Source organism: Rhinatrema bivittatum, chromosome 5 (genome assembly GCF_901001135.1).
Source record: "Rhinatrema bivittatum chromosome 5, aRhiBiv1.1, whole genome shotgun sequence".
Classification (NCBI taxonomy): domain Eukaryota; kingdom Metazoa; phylum Chordata; class Amphibia; order Gymnophiona; family Rhinatrematidae; genus Rhinatrema; species Rhinatrema bivittatum.
The window spans coordinates 241,615,543-241,632,709 of NC_042619.1; the positions used below are offsets into that span (position 1 = coordinate 241,615,543).

The window sequence follows — 17,167 nt, forward strand, 5'->3', positions numbered from 1 at the left end:
TATTTAAAGTAGTTCAAAACAGCTGACACATCAACTAACACACAATAATTAAAACTAATAAGATTTTAAATAAATTCCCTGCTCTCCATACCTAGGAACTTTTGATTTGCAGTCATTCTGAGATTGTTGTAGATTATTAGAGGAGGTTTGTGTGTGTGTGTGTGTGTGTGTGTGTGTGTGTGTGGGGGGGGGGGGGGGTCCCTCACTCTTATTTAAACACCCATTCACTCTATCACCACTCCTTGTCATTCATAATCACGCATGCTTCCTTCATTACACACTCTCTCTTGCACATACTTCCTTCCACACACTCTCACACATGCTCTCAGAGGATCAGAGGGATGCTAGGCAGGGAAGAGGGAAAAGAGAGTGAGCCAGGCTGTCAGAAAGAGTTGGCACTGGGCAACCACACAGGGTGCAATGTATAAGATCTGAGAGGGAGGCATTGATGCACTGATCAGGGGGCTGGGTGCCAGTGCTGCATGCCATCACTGTAATGGTATGGTATGAGTCCTCCTTAGTCCCTATGTAGCTGCTGACTCAGCAGGCCACTCGTCACCCAGGAAGGCACCCCACATGACCAGCCATGCTCCCTGGGACTGACTGGGGCACAGGGCAGTCCAGCAACAGTCTCAGGAAAGGAGGGCAATACTACATAGGGAAGTGAGAGACTGGGTTCAGTACTGGGGATGCTGGTCAGGGAGGTGGCGGGGGGGGGGGGGGGGGGGGGGGGTTCACTACAGAACACTACATTTTTTGTTTAACACTAGGTAATTCCAACTTGCTAAAGGGCAAGTTAAGATGGTTTCTGTTTTGGGTTTTCCTTTCTTTACAAAAATTTACTGTTTACCTAGCTGGATTGTCTGCCACAGTAGCAGTCAGGAGAAAGAATAACAGCCAGTCATCGGATGGAGGAGGAGTGCCAGCAGAGAAAGTAGAACAACCCCCCCCCCCCCCCCCAATAAAACAGGTAAAGGGGTGAGGGGGATGCCAGCCCACTGTAATGTGAGGCTAAAGCAGCCAGGCAGAGTGAGACCATAGGGAGAGAGTGGAAGGCACAGCCTACAGTGAGAAGCAGAGAGACAACCAACAGCAGAGCAACTTCACAGTGAGCTGGGAAGAAGACACTGCAGTTCTAATGGGCTGAGCTGTGGTATCAGATGGTGTAGGTCCCAGCCGGGAAGGGGAAGGGACAGTGTCAGTAGTGAGGCAGCATGACTGATTAAGCTGCAGGAAGTAGAGGCAGTGAAAGGTAGCAGTGAATTCATCTCCAGTGTGCATGCACAGATTCTGCATGCTTCTCCCTCCCACACCTCCTTCTGTGGCTGCGTCAGCTGCCTGAGACAAAGAACAGGCAGCTGATTGGATGACTGATGCCAGAGTTATGTATACTAGGCTTTGATTGGCTGTGTGCAGCCAGCACAATTCAGATGCTGTCCTAGGGCCATGCAAGAAGCTTAGACCGGACATTACAATGTCCAGTTACCTTGAAAACTGGACCGTTTAGTCCAAAACCAGGCAGTTGGCCATCCTAAGCTCAACAGTGAACAGGCCTAACCCTCTCCTGTGGGAGCATACAGAGTAGCAGTTACTATCCTTAACAGAAAGCTTGAGGGTACCCTGCACAGAGTGGGCAGTGGAATGCCTCAGGGATCTGTATTGGGACCCTTACTTTTCAATATATTTATAAATGATCTGGAAAGAAATACGACAAGTGAGGTAATCAAATTTGCAGATGATACAAAATTGTTCAGAGTAGTTCAATCATAAGCAGATTGTGATAAATTGCAGGAAGACCTTGTGAGACTGGAAAATTGGGCATCGAAATGGCAGATGAAATTTAATGTGGATAAGTGCAAGGTGATGTATATAGGGAAAAATAACCCATGCTATAGTTACACAATGTTAGGTTCCATATTAGGTGCTACCACCCTTGAAAGAGATCTAGGCATCATAGTGGATAACACATTGAAATCGTTGGTTCAGTATGCTGCGGCAGTCAAAAAAGCAAACAGAATGTTGGGAATTATTAGGAAAGGAATGGTGAATAAAACGGAAAATGTCATAATGCCTCTGTATCAATCCATGGTGAGACCCCACCTTGAATACTGTGTACAATTCTGGTCGCCGCATCTCAAAAAAGATATAATTGCGATGGAGAAGGTACAGAAAAGGGCGATCAAAATGGTGAGGGGAATGGAACAGCTCCCCTATGAGGAAAGACTAAAGAGGTTAGGACTTTTCAGCTTGGAGAAGAAACGGCTGAGGGGGGATATGATAGAGGTGTTTAAAATCATGACAGGTCTAGAACGGGTAGATGTGAATCGGTTATTTAGGCTTTCAGATAATAGAAAGACTAGGGGGCAGTCCATGAAGTTAGCATGTGGCTCATTTAAAACTAATCGGAGAAAGTTCTTCTTCACTCAATGCACAATTAAACTCTGGAATTTGTTGCCAGAGGATGTGGTTAGTACAGTTACTATAGCTGTGTTTAAAAAAGGATTGGATAAGTTCTTGGAGTAGAAGTCCATTACCTGCTATTAATTAAGTTGACTTAGAAAATAGCCACTGCTATTACTAGCAACGGTATCATGGAATAGACATAGTGTTTGGGTACTTGCCAGGTTCTTATGGCCTATATTGGCCACTGTTGGAAACAGGATGCTGGGCTTGATGGACCCTTGGTCTGACCCAGTATGGCATGTTCTTATGTTCTTACCCTTAACAGAAGGCATGGGGGTACCCTGCACAGAGCAGCAGTTACTAACCTTAACAAAAGGTCTGGGGGTAACCTGCATGGAGTGGCAGTTACTACCCTAAAATCTTGCTAGGCAGATTGGAAACCCCCAATAAAACAGGTAAAGGAGGGAGGGGGCTACCAGCCCATAGTGATGTGAGGCTAAACAGCCAGGCAGAGTGAAACCGGAGAGAGAGAGTGGAAGGCACAGCCGGAAGGAGTACAGAGAATGAGATGGGATTTAAGGAAGCTGGAAGAGTGGTTGAACATATGGCAGCTGGGATTCAATGCCAAGAAATGCAGAGTCATGCATCTGGGGCTTGGTAATCCTAAAGAACCATATGTGTTGGGGGGTGAAGGGCTGATGTGCACGGAGCAGGAGAGAGACCTTGGGATGATGGTGTCTAATGACCTGAAGTTAACAAAGCAGTGTGACATGGCGATAGCCAAAGCCAGAAGAATGCTGGACTGCATAGAGAAAGGAATATCTAGTAAGAAAAGGGAAGGGATAATCCCCTTGTACTGTTGCATAGGAGGTGGATCCTTGGGCTGAGGTGAGGTTGACGCAACCCATAGGCGAGGGCCTATGGGTCCCCACCGTCAGCAGGCGGAGTGGGCTGAAGCTGGAGGCCACTGGAGTTTCACCTATACCAGCCTACATTCCCCTAGGGTTGAGCCTTCGGGTGCCGGGGCCGGCAGGACTTAGGCGGGCCTCAAGGTTGGGTATCAGTAGTAGCTGGTTCTGTTATGTTTTAGTATGGATGTGAACCATGGACCGAGGTGAGAGATGACTCTGCCCACAGGGAGGAGCCCTGTGGGCCTCACCGTTGGTTGGCGCGGTCTCAGAAGCTTAGGACACAGCTGCAAGAGAGACTTTATTATAGAGGAGAAAGAGCAGAACCCGTGGAGCGGGGACTGCAGTTGAAATACAGTTCTTGAGCGAGAGGAATGGCCAGGGTGATAACTCAGATGTGAATATCCGGTAGTGGCCTGCGGAGCAATGTACGCCAGGCAGCCTTCTCAGTGGTGAAGCAATTACCTCAGGTGTGCAGATCCAGTAGTGGCCCGCAGCACGGGGTATGCCAAGGATGACTATACAATGATGGTGATGCTGAGGTAGTCAGAGGTACGGAAGCTCAGAAGGCTCCTGAGGAAATTAAGGCAGCAATCTGCAGCGCAGGGTATGGTGAAGCAAATCCTTCTGAAGAGGGCATGGTAGTGGCCTGAGGCATGGGGTACACTGCAGGGAATCCCAGCAAGGCTTGGTAGAGTTGAAGTACTCAGGAAGTACTCATGAGACGTGGTTCCAAGGGAAGACCTGAGAAGTAGAACAAACAGGAGTTCAAAGGCAGGAAGGCCCTCCAAGGAGCAGATAGCCTAGGAACGCGGAAGAGCCCCCGAGGAGCGGGTACTCAGGGCGTTCGCACAGCAAGCCAGGAACTGGAACCGGTAGTCCAAGAGAGTGGATTCAGCAACGAGGAAACTCCTTGCTAACTCGTTAGTGCATAGGGCCGTACTGCTTAAGTACAGGTAGTGAGACTACGTCATCCGGAGGGGACGCCCCCCCGAAGTTCCCGCCATGATGTGTACATAGCTGGCCTATGAGTGCGCAGGCACGCCTATGTGACTCCACAAGCAAGATGGCAGTGCCCATGTCGTCCTGGGAATGCCAGGGAGGTCGGCGGTGACTGGCGGAGGCCGCCACTTGTCCTAAATTTGAAGGTGCAAAGAAAAAAGAGGTGAGCATGAGAGGTTGCAGCCGTCTGCAACTGACAGGCGCAACAGGTTCAGCCCAGAGACAGCAGCCAGCAGGTGGCGTGATCCTATCCCGGACAGGATGCGAAACGGAAACCCATGTACCAGGGAAAAGAAAGATACTGAAGGTGCCTGAGCACAGGAAAGTCGAAGCCATAATAGTCTGTGTCCAGAGGATAGGGACAGAGGCGCCACTGTCAAACTTGAGTGGAAGCGGGCAGCACTTGGAAGGTGTAGCAAGCAACGTGGAACTCTGGACTCAAGACAGTCTGAGGCAAAATCGTATGTAGCAAAGTTCAAGGCATAGAGAAGACAAGCGTAGTCAGACATAGCAATGGTCAGGGCACGGAGAAGGCAGGCGTGGTCAGATGTAGAAATGGTCAAGGCTTGGAGAAGACAGGAGTAGTCAGGCGTAGCAGAGGTCAGGCTTGGAGAAGGCAGGCACGGCCAGGCGTAGCAGAGGTCAGGCTTGGAGAAGGCAGGCGTAGTTAGGCGAAGCAGAGGTCGGGCTTGGAGAAGGCAGGCGTGGTCAGGCATAGCAGAGGTCGGGCTTGGAGAAGGCAGGTGTGGTCAGGCGTAGCAGAGGTCAGGTTTGGAGAAGGCAGGTAGGCGAAGTCAGGCAAAGCAGTGGTCAAATCCAGGAAGTCAATCAAACACAAGACAAGACGAACAGTGGAACAGGAACCAGGAACAGGGAACTTGGAGAATCAGGAACACAAACAAACAAGTACTTGCAGCAACGAGCACTTTGAAACCAGGAACAGGAGACCAAGGAGACCTATTGCAAAGGTGACACTAAGGAGCGCGGCCTGAGTATTTAAGTGCTGAAGGATCTGACGTCAGCATCCGGGTCCGCGGCTAGGTTCCTGCCGCGGGCCCTTTAAATCATTCACTGATGCGTGCCCCTAGGGAGGGGTGCGGCACTGCCAGCGGCGACTCTCTGCGAGGCTCGTGGAGAGGCTCGAGGAGTCTAAGCATCCTGGCTGGAGGTCCCGGGAAGCGGAGCAGGCCCGGAAGTGCTGGCGGGAGTCCGAGGTCGAGACTGGAGGCCCACTGCCGCCAGCGATGAGGAGCTGGAGCCTGAAGCTTGTGCAGAGAGGTAAGAGGGCCGCACCGCGGAGCTGCTGCGGGCGGCTAGCGTAACATGTACAGGTCCTTGGTGAGGCCTCACCTGGAATATTGTGTTCAGTTCTGGAGACCGTATCTCAAAGGAGACAGAGACAGGATGGAGGCGGTTCAGAGAAGGACAACCAAAATGGTGGATGGTCTCCATCGAATGACTTATGAGGAGAGGTTGAGGGACCTGAATAAGTATACCCTGGAGGACAGGAGGAGCAGGGGTGATATGATTCGGACCTTCAGATACTTGAAAGGTTTTAATGATCCATGGTCCTCAACAAACCTTTTCCATTGGAAACAATTTAGTAGAACTAGGGGTCTCGATTTGAAACTCCAGGGAGGAAGACTTAGAACCAATATCAGGAAATATTTCTTCACTGAGAGGGTGGTGGATACCTGGAATGCCCTTCCAGAGGAAGTGGTGAAGACTAAAACTGTGAAGGATTTCAAAGGGGCATGGGAGAAATACTGTGGATCCCTAAAAGGCTAGAGGATGGGAATAAATAAAAAAGTTAAACCTGCACGGAGCGGCAGTTACTACCCTTAAGAGAAACATGGGGGTAACCTGCATGGAGCGGCAGTTACTACCTTCGGAAGCTTGCAGGGCAGACTAGATGGACCATTTTGGTTGTTTTCTTCTGTCATTACTATGTTATTATGGAAGGACGATTTTAGTCTTTATCTGCCATAATTTAATATGTTACAATCCTGCCGCACTATGTACCATATGCTAGAAATGGAGATACACTGGACAGCAGTCTGCTACACCAGCTCTTCTGCTAAGGATGATAAACAAAGTTGGTTCTTCGTCTCCATCTGTTGGTAGGAGATGATAACCCACACATCATGACTGGGCTGACAAGATGAAAAAGAATTATTTGTATTATTGAAGTAGAAAGGGAATATTGGTTAGCCAACCAAAAATAAACTATTAAAATAGAATCAAGCATGTGGGTGAATATGATACCTTTATTAGACTTTAAAATAAGAGATGTTGGGTCTACAAGGTCCAGACCATAATGATCTATAAAGCCTGCATCCTAAAACGTTTGTGAATCCAATACAAGTATGATATATGTGACTTTGCCCAACTATAGAGCTGGTTGTCTTTGAACAAGTTGTTTGCTTACATGTCACAACAGGGCCTAACTGACACTTCTGAGCACGTGATGCCGAGGCCATCTTTGTTTGGGGCACGAAGCCGAACTCGCCCCGGTTTATAGTAGTAAGGGAAGAGAAAAATGTCATTTAAAAAAAAAACTGAGAAGCCTCAGAAGCTTGCTATGTCCTTGACTATCCACCCACCCTCCTTGCGTAGTGCTTAACTGTCCCTTTTTCTGCTCGCTGCTAGTGGCAAGCGCCGCTTCACACACGTGATGCGAGAACGTCGGGCCTTTCTAAGAACGTCGACGAAAAGTGTGTGGGGGGGGCCGTTCAATCCCAGAAAGCCTTGGGCGCGTGGGGGCAGCCATCTTGTCGTGCGGGGAGAGCGTGCGCCGGGTAGGGTCAGCGAGTCGCGGCCGCCACCGAGACTCGGACATGGTGGAGCGGAGCGATTGGGTCTGAGTGTCGTGCAGCGCTGGATCCCTCCGCGCGCATTTTGTCTCAAAATGGATGCGGTCAACGCTTTCAACCAGGAGGTGAGAAACGCTGGAGGAGGAGGGCGAGAGAGCTCGGGGAGGGAGGAGGCGCGTAGGGCCGAAAGAAAAAGCGCGAGAGGCCCGAGATGTGCGGGGAGAGAGGCCTGAGGTGCCGGGAGGGAGAAAGGCCTGCGGAGCGGGAAGAGGAGGCCTGAAGTGCGGGGATAAGAGAGCAGGAGAGGGCGGGGATCGGAGAGCAGGAAAGGGCAAAGTTAGGGAGAAAGCTCTAAGGTGTGGGAAGATGGGAGTAGGAAAGAGGCCTGAGGGAGATGTAGACGGAGACCTTTGGTGAGGGGGGAGAGTGTTTGGAGGGCCTTGGGGTTTTGCCTTTTAGGTGAGGGTATTACTTTCTTCTTTGGGGCTGTACTGAAAAATTGCCCTGCAGCTCTTTCTCCTTTCTTTTTCAGGTGGTTGATATTTTTTAGGAGGGCGACGGGGGGAGATGCTGTTTCTAGTAGAAACTTGAAATACCTTAATTGTATTTACTGTCGTAAATGATTTTACTTTTTTTTTTTTTTTATTAAGAAAGCCGTGTTGCCTGAAGTTCTGAGTTATTTTTTTATTATTGTGTATATTAAAATTAGAAACTTCAGTGCTGTATGGCGTTTAAGAGTTCTATTTTGAAGGTGTTTCGAAGTGAAACAAGTATGAAAGGAGGCCTGGCAGTGTTTGAAGCTCATTAGGTGTTATTCTATGGCAGCTTGCTTAACTTTTGTGTCACCCTTCCACCTATGTTGGAATTGAGGTTCCTTTTTTTTTTTGCTTTAATTATGTAGGTTGGATTGCAGTCAGAGTGGAAGAAATCCCTTGGAGCTTTAGTGGTCTGGTGACTACCTAGCGATAGTTAAATCATTTTGATGGCTGCCATAGTTGCATAAATAGTTTAGGATTAGAAGTGCTCGTAAACAAATTTCGGATTATTCATTTGGTGGTTAAAGTTTAAGGCCACTACTTTTTCATTCAGATTTATATCTATTGATATAATCAAAGTTCCTTGAAAGCTCTTCTCACTTCACTTATTACCATTATTGTGATTTGAAAGGTGCTGCTATACTGACCACCATCAGAATCACTTGCAGGGATCACACCAATAAGATGAAGTAGGGGTATGGTACAAACAACTGAAGAGAAGATGTTAAAAATTTGATTTTTTTTTTCAAATATAAAGGAATGTTAATATAATTTTTGTATGTTGTATGTTTTTACAAGGACCACATAAAAAAAAAATAAAAAATTTTAGAATAAAAAAAACACCTAGCAGTAAGATCTAGGAGATGCAATGGAGGAAAGATATTGGCAAGTTGATAATTTTAAGAGAAGTAAATATTGCTGCTTTAGATATGTACGATTGATATAATGCTATTCTCTCAGATGAACAGTTATTCCAGAACTTTATTATCTGGATTGTAAAATAATTTATTTTGAAGTACACTTATTTTTAATCAGTTTATTCAATGCTCTCTATTTTCTCAACTCCATTTGTTCCATAGTATGCTATGTATGCCCGTATAAATAACTAGCAACTGTACCCATTCTACGCCCGGGCGGTGAGCCTTTTTATTGGCACATATGCTCTTGTATGGAAGCATTAGCTGAAAAAGAAAAACTAAATGGTTTTCACCCAGGGCAAGGGACGTGGAGGCACATTTGCTAAAGCCAGGGCTGGCAAAGTTTATTTACCAAGCTGTCTCTCGCACTCCCCTACACCCCCTCTCCCCTCTCTCACACACATTCTCACTCCCTCTCTCTGAAACCCACACTCAAGCTTCCCCCCACCCACCCTCTCTTACCTTCCATGCTCTCTCACACCCTCCCCATCCCCCTCTTACCAACCATGCTCTCTGTCACTCCCCTCTCACACACACATTTTCTCTCACCGGCATCCCCCCCATGCTCTCTCTCACCCTCCCCTCCCCGACATACATTCTCTCTCACCGGCATGCCGTGGGACCTGCACCATTCGCGGCAAAGATGAAGGCCCGGCGCGCCGTTCGTGGCACATGGGGGCCTTCCCTTTTCGCCGCGAACGGTGCGCAGGGCCTTCATCTTTGCCGCGAATGGAGCGTTTGCCGCGGGACACGCTCTGTTCGCAGCATGCCAGGGTCTCCTCTGCTATTTTCTGCCTGTCCCGTGATGGCCGCTGTCCTTCTGGTTTTGAATAGTCTTCTGGGGAAGGAGGAATTCTGCGCAAAATCTGCATTCCGCAATAGCGCTGAATTCCCCCAGGAGTACTTCTTGTAGCTGGTGTTGTGACATGGCCGCTGTACGGTGTGTTTGAGCCTCCAAGGCGGCCAGGGAGCCGCCTGCGCCATCTATCGGCGGGCTGGGAAACATGCGTGAGCACTGACGGACACACTATGTGAAATATAAGGGCATTTAATTCAGAGAAATACATCAAGATTTAAGAACTTATTTTGTTCCTCTCCCCATATTTCATTTTGATTGAATTCCTCTCCCTTTGTTTCTGCCTGAATGCCCTCACCAAGGTATCTCTACTTTTACATTTTCAAAGCAGTCATGACATGTCACAACTTCTGTCTAGATAATGCTTCTCAAGCATTATTTATTCAGCAGCTTCAAGCCAGAAGTTGCATCTTAGCATTTCTTGTTTCACTTTGTCCTCTCTCACCCAGTCTGTTGCTGGTCTTAAGTGGGGGAGAACTACAGCATTAGTGGCTCTCAGCAGAATGCTGTTTCTGGCTCTGAAAAAGAGTATTGCTGTAACAGCTCCAGATGCTCTTTGAGTCATGGTGTTCCTCGGTTTGTAGAGTCAGAGGTAGATTGTCCCAAAGAATGTCTACTTAGCACAGATTGTAGTGGCAAAAAGTTACTGTTGGTACACTGTTCTATTGGGGGTCATTCAGAAAAGCTGGGCCTACTGTGCTAAGAGTGTTGAACAGCCTACCGAAGAATAACATGTAATTGTGGGTTGTGGCCCTGATGTGGATTCTGTCCTCAGTGGAATATTTCATGACTGCTGCTGCTCTTAAGGATGCCACAGAGAGAAGAGAATGGAGATGGTCTTGAAAAAGTTCTACAAGATTGTTTTGTGGCTTTTTTTTTTTAATAAATTGGGCACACGCATGGCAGATTGTAGCATCATGATCAGATGGTGTCTGTAGTGGAGGATATTAGGAAACCCAGCTTTAGTTGATCTTCTATCTTTATCAGCTGTAGCAGCAAAGTTCTTGGTAGATGTGTCCTCTGATTCTGTCTGTTTCTGTCACCCTTCCCTGTGACATAACTAGGAGACACTTGTGATTGAAAAGCTGGTCTGCAGACCCTTCTTTTAAGAAGTTGCTTGGGATCCTTTTGAATCAGCAGTTTGGTACTAGTCTTGAAAAACTGGTTTAGTAGGTCACTGAATGAGGTAAGAGCATCCTGCTGTCAAATTTGGACCCAGGCAGTCTAAGTTCCTCTAACAAACTTTTCCAGAGGAAGACAGTCTCTCTAACATTTCAGTAAAGGAAGACAATTTAAAATGTTTTTTCCATGTATGCAACCTACCAGTAAGGAATAGTAGGTCTCAAACTGGCAACCCTTGGAGCTCGGGGTGCAGACCCTCAGGATTAGCCACAGAACCAGCTGATGTTGAAATACCTTGATATTAATTACCTAGTCTGTGTCAGGGGTGATCCACATCTCTGAAAACTCCCGATCGGACCAGTTTTGGCTGCATTCTCTGATTCAAATATAAGGAGACCCTGCTTGTCACACCCTTGCTGATCCAAACAGGCTTCTGAGGCCTTGCTTGTTGAAATGCTGGCTGACTGGCCCAGTTCCTGACTTCTGATCCACGACTGACTTTTGAATCCTCACCAGATTCGTGATCCATGCCTAGGCTGAAAGCTTCGATCCGCTTGCAGCCTCAAGAACTCCACAGCTGTAACTTGCACCTGTGAGGAATGGCCACAGTGTTGGATGAAGATACTACCCAGTTGCTGTGCATTGTGAGTCTGCTTCCGAGCTTCTGCTTGCCCAAGTCCCTTTGCCTCCCCTGGATGCTATCCTTGTTCTCCCTTGGAGGGAAGCCCCATAACTCTTGATGCTACTATAGGCCATTCTTAGTAGGTAGTCTGCAGGGAAAAGGAGGATAAGGGGTAAGATGTTCTAGAAAAGCCTGCCTTAGGATATTATTCGATAAGGCTCTCACTTAGAATTCTGAAGCCAGCTGAAGTAGGTTTTCATGAGTTGGAGAATTCCTTAGGAGAGTGGTGTGTGCAGTATTATGGTACTCTAAATCAGTGTGAGAATGCAGACCATCATGACTATCTCTGTGACACAAAGATATTCTATTTTGGACTACTTTTAATTCCAAATGTGTAGGGGATTCAGGGCTATCCTGAGCATAAATAAACTGAATAAATCTGTGTGGTTCAGCACTTTCATGATGTAATTCGTACAGGCAGTTAGGTCAGGGGACTAGCTTTGCTTTTTGGACCTGTAGGATATGTACCAGTTCTTCCTGAGCCAGGGAAGGTAAAATTTGGTTATTTAATTCTTCAAATGCCCAAGCCTAGTTTTCAGGATTTCCACAACAGATATTACTGAAATGTTTACAGATAGATTTGATACAGGCACAAGTAATTTGCATAAATTGGCCATATTAAGAGCTATCCTTGTCTGTGGTGCTCACATACTAGAGTTTATCTGTTCTAAACTGATACATCAGTATAAGGCTCTTTCATTTGGTCTTGTTTTGGCTCCAGAGTATTTACCAAGATGTTTGTAACTGATTGCAGATCTCAATATAGAGAGACCTTTTTTTTACATATCTGGGCACCATATTCTTCAAGGGATAGATATGAGGGCTATGGCAAGGCTTACAAGGGGATGTTTTTGTAAGTGCAAGTGTGGATTATCAGTTGGGATAGGTTCTCTGGACACATAGCAGTGTTTCCCAACCCTCTCCTGGAGGCACATCTATCCAGTCAAGGTTTTTGGATTGTCAGTGAATATGCCTATGAGATATTGGCATAGACTGGAGACTCGTATGCAAATCTGTCTCATGCATATTCATGAGAAAACCTGACTGGTTGTGTCTCCAGGAGAGGATTGGGAAACAGTGCATTATAGGATTGATCTTCCATAGAAGCAAGGCATCTACCAATTTGTAACTAATCCTGGTTACTAGAGGACAAAGTCTCTCTTCTGCTATGTGGGAAGTGCAGTCGATGCTGAAAATGGGTTCTATTGATATTTTATCTGCGTATCCTGGGACTCAGTGTCTACTCTAAAGATGGTTCAGTTGGGTCAAGTTTCATTTGAGAACCATGTAGTAGTGAATCTTACAAACATTTACTTGCACTTGGCTCATTGACTGTTTCAGCTGTTGAACAGGGAGGCAGGACTCGGAAAATGTTTTGAAAACATAGGAGCCAGGGCCTCATGCCTCATCGCCTTCATGATGCCTAGTGGAAGGATTAACCTGTGTAGCTCTCCTCTCTTTCTTCCTAAAAAAAAAATAAAAAAAAAAAAAATAGCGCAATCGTCCCTTCTGGTTTGTAGGAGAAGAGTAATGCTTCCTGTGGCTGCCATTGCCTCTGTCAACTTCATCTGAAGTCTGAATGCCCAGGGTCATTGGGACCATGAGACTATGGAGATCTATGCATTCCAAACTTAAGATGGAGCTGGCAGATGAGGCAATTGCACTAAAATGCAGCTCGCCTCCTATGAGCCAGAGGGGATTGGGTAGGGCCAATGTGGGAGGAGATGGGGAAGGCTGTTGGTAGCCCAAGAAAGGACTGGAAGCTGTGGTGTTGGGAGACTTAGGCTGGTGGTTTTGAGTTCTCTCTACCCCTGACAAGGATGGCTCTGTGCAGGAAGGCTGCAAAAGGTTGCCTTGGCCTGCAACTCTTCCATGTGGGCTGGCAGTGACTGTACATGATAGAATCTGAGCTATCAGAGACACCTCCTTTAAAGTCAGGAGCAGCACTAGGTATTATGCACCCAGTTTTAACCTTGGGATATCTAGGATACAGTTTTATTTTCCTTGCCCTTACGGGAGTACAATTTTATTTTGCTCTGGTGGATGACTTAGATGAAGAATAGATGGAAAGAGCTTGTGTATGCTACAGAAGATACAGATCATTTTGGAGACCAACCTCGGAATGATAAGATACCCTTTTGTATTGGTCTGCCTAAGGATTTGACCTTCATAAAACAAGTCCCTAATCGTGAATGTCCTGGAAATGAGTTGTTTCTTTGATCTTGACAGCTTTTGCAAGATCAGATTCATCATAAATAATGAGATGTGCCATGTTGGGTTAGATGGCCCATTGTCTGACAGTGGCCAATTCATATTACTTGAAAGCACTTAGCAGATCCACTCCCTGTTGCTCACTCCTAGAAGTAAGTAAATGAGTGAGAATCAGATTAGCATTGCAGTAATGTTATTAAATTTGAAGGAATTGCTGTCAAAGCAGAAGCTGTAGAAAGTTGGATTTGATACTAGCTAAAAAAACTGTGATCTTTCTAACTTCAAATATTTTTTGTTTGGGAGGCATGCCTGATTAATTAGAAATGTACAAACATGATGGCAGAAAAAGACGTATGGCCCATCTAGTCTGCTCATCCGTCCAGTTAATTTAGCATTATAATTCTCATCACTTTCTTAGCGATCTCCTGTATTTCTCTTATGCTTTCTTGAATTTAGATAACTGTTTTTTTTTTCTCCACCACTTCCACTAGGAGGAAATTCCACACATCCACCACACTCTCTGTAAAGAAATATTTCCTAAGATTACTCGAGTCTACTCCCTTTCAACCTCATCTCATGATCCCTTGATCTGGAGCCTCCTTTCCATTGAAAAAGACTCACTTCCTGTGCATAGAAACATTTGAGTTATTTGAATGTCTCTATCATATCTCCTCTGTCTTGTCTTTCCTTTAGGGTATACATGTTTAGATCTTTAAGTCTGTCCCCATATGTTTTAGCACAAAGACCACTGACCATTTTAGTAGCCACCCTCTGGACTGACTCCATCTTGTTTATAACTTATTGAAGGTGTGGTTTTCAGAATTATACACAGTACTCCAGGGACCTATACAGGGGCAATATCACCTCCCTTTTTCTGCTGACCATTCCTCTATGCAGCCAAGCATTTTTCTGGATTTTACTGTGGCTTTATCCACCTGTTTGGCCATCTTAAAATCATCAGATACAATTACTCCCAGATCCCGCTCTTCCTTTGTGCTTAGACTTTCACCTTTAAATACTGTAATTTTCCCTTGAGATTTTTAATTCTAAATGCATGATTCTTCCTTTTTTTTTTTTTTTTTTTAGCATTAATTCTTAGCTGCCAAACCTTAGATCATTTCTTGAACTTTGCTAGATCCCTTCTCATGTTTTCCACTCCTTCCTGTTTGTCTACCCTGTTACAGATTTTGGTATCATTAGCAAAAAGACAAATGTTTCCTGAAAACCCTTCTGTTATGTTACTCACAAAAGTATTGAAAAAAATCTATCCAAGAACCAATCCCTGAGGTACACTGCTAGTAACCTTTTGTTGCCTCCCACTTAGCCAGTTTCTAATCCAGCCAGTTATTCTAGGATTCATACCAAGGGTGCACAATTTATTTATAAGTTGTCTGTGCAGAACTGTGTCAAAGGGTTTACTGAAATCCAGGTACACTATGTCTAGTGCTCTCCCTTGATCCAACTCTCTGGTCACCCAGTCAAAGAAATTGATCAGATTCGCTTGACGAGATTTATATCTGGTAAAACTATACTGCGTCTGATCTTACAATCCATTTGGTTTCAAAAATTGCACTATCTTCTTTTTAGCAGTGATTCCATTAATTTGCCCACCACAGAGGTTTGCCCATTTGCCTGTAATTATTCCCTTGTGGTTTCAAGGGACACTGAAAATACACACAATGCAGGGGCCCCAGTACCTAGAAATGCACCCAGAGACCAGATACAGAATACTGGGATTATTAATCGACCCAGCTCAGACAGAGTAAATAACCTAAAGACTTTATTAACAAAAGTAGGAACAGTAAATAGGAAAAAGATTTTGCCTTTGTAGTTTTTCTTTCTGTCTTAGAGTATGATAGAGCTGTTTCCTTTGCTTTTCCCACCTACTCCATCTCAAATCTACACAGTTGCCTAATTAGGGGGTGTAGCAAAATGGGGATCTTTGTGCTATTTACATTTCTTATTTTGTACCGATTGTTTTGTTTTCTCAGGCTGCCTTTCCCTTGTAATCCTGGAACTGACAAGTCAGGTGGAAGCTTAACTTCTATGTTCTGTTCGGCAGCAAACTAGAGAATCTGGCCAACAAATGGGGCGAGTCCCCATTGCTGCGCCTACCGGAAGACAGGAATAAGAGAAACCAGCGACCCTTCCCCCGGTCCTTCGGGGCAGAGGTTCACAGCACTTCAATCCATACAGAAGCAACTATCAAGCGCCCCGCCCTACGGGCAGGAACTAGTCCTTTCGGTTCAAGCACAACAAGAGGGGAACCAGCTCGGGTCCAGGCCCCAGTCGCACCCCACAATGAGATTCAGCCGACTCGTCCAAGGGAAGAAGCCATAGGGGGCAGACTAGCCCTATTCTACCACAGATGGGTCGAGATAACTTCGGACAAGTGGGTCCTAGCCATCATTCGAGAGGGGTGCTACCTGGATTTCCTACGAACCCCTCCGGACAAGTTCGTGGAATCCCCCTGCCATGCCCTCTCCAAGAGGGTGGCAGTGGAAGCTACACTGACCACCCTCTTCTGTGCATAAAGAAATTCCGTAATACAATCAGTAACCAAAGGAAAAAGCTCATTGTGCTGGGTGACGCTGTCATCAGAGGCACTAATCTGGGAACTCTTAGTGAGGGAAACACTACAGTTAAAAGCCTCCCAGTATCATCGGCCAGCAGAAATACTATTCAAATAGTCAAAGTGATCAAAGAAGAAAGCAAAGACTCTAATGTTGATATCATTCATCCGGGAGCCAACAACCTTGCTAGAAACCGCATCCAAGCGGTACAGAGAGATTTCCAGTCTCTAGCGAAGCAGATTAATCACATGGTGACAACCATTGCCTTTTCAGAAGTGTTACCTGTTCATAGAAAGGGGAAGGAGAGGAGAGGCTAAGCCATATTAATAACTTCAATGCATGATTCAAATCCTGGTGCAAGGAACACAGTTTTGGATTTATTGGGGGCTGGGGCTGTGTATGGAACAGTAAAAAGCTCTTTGTCAAAGTTGGCTTACATCTGTCTATGGCAGGAAAAAGGATTTGAATTTCTCTCTTAGGATCCTATGTCATAAGGTATTTAAACTAGATGCTGGTGGTGGCAGAAAATAGAATGTCACCCCCCCCCCCCCCAATACAAATGCAATGGAAAAGGGTGAAGTGGATAACAAAATTCAACTAAAGTCACAAAAGGAGTCCAAGAAAAGCAGTAACCTGAAAGACAGAAGCTGGAAAGCTATGAGCACAAATGCTCGTAGTTTGGTCAATAAAATCCCAGATCTGCAAGTTCTAATGGCGGACTTGGACATTGTTGCTGTCACGGAGACGTGGTTTACGGAATCTCATGATTGGAATACGGCAATATCGGGCTATAACTTGTTAAGGAAGGACAGAGAGGGCAGGAAAGGGGGAGGAGTGATTCTTTGTCAAACAATATCCAAGCATCTGAGCTGCAAGGAAGATGGGGCAAAGAAGAAAAGGATGATGGGGCATCCATTTTTATTGAAGTGGTTTACAGGTCTCCAAATCAAATGGAAGAGCTTGACAGAGATCTGGTTGAAGACATCCAAAAGATGGGAAAGAAGGGAGAAGTGGTGATTGTTGGAGATTTTAATCTGCCAGATGTAGACTGGAGAATCCCTTCTGCAAAATCTAACAATAGTAGAGAGAGAGAGTGGATGCCCTGCAAAGGGGCTCTGTTCAAACAAATGGTAATGGAACCCAT

The 17,167-nt window shown here is 45.8% G+C and overlaps 1 protein-coding gene across 3 annotated transcripts in view; it reads left to right on the forward strand.

Moving 5' to 3' along the window:
* The first annotated feature begins 7,031 nt into the window (after positions 1 to 7,031).
* The window catches only part of SCAF4 (SR-related CTD associated factor 4), a 428,510-nt gene continuing 418,374 nt past the window's right edge, over positions 7,032 to 17,167 (forward strand). For all 3 annotated transcript variants that reach the window (XM_029603599.1, XM_029603600.1, XM_029603601.1), the window contains exon 1: positions 7,032 to 7,251. In XM_029603599.1, coding sequence (XP_029459459.1) covers positions 7,222 to 7,251 — 30 coding nt within the window. In that variant the 5' untranslated portion in view covers positions 7,032 to 7,221. The remainder of the gene's footprint in view (positions 7,252 to 17,167) is intronic.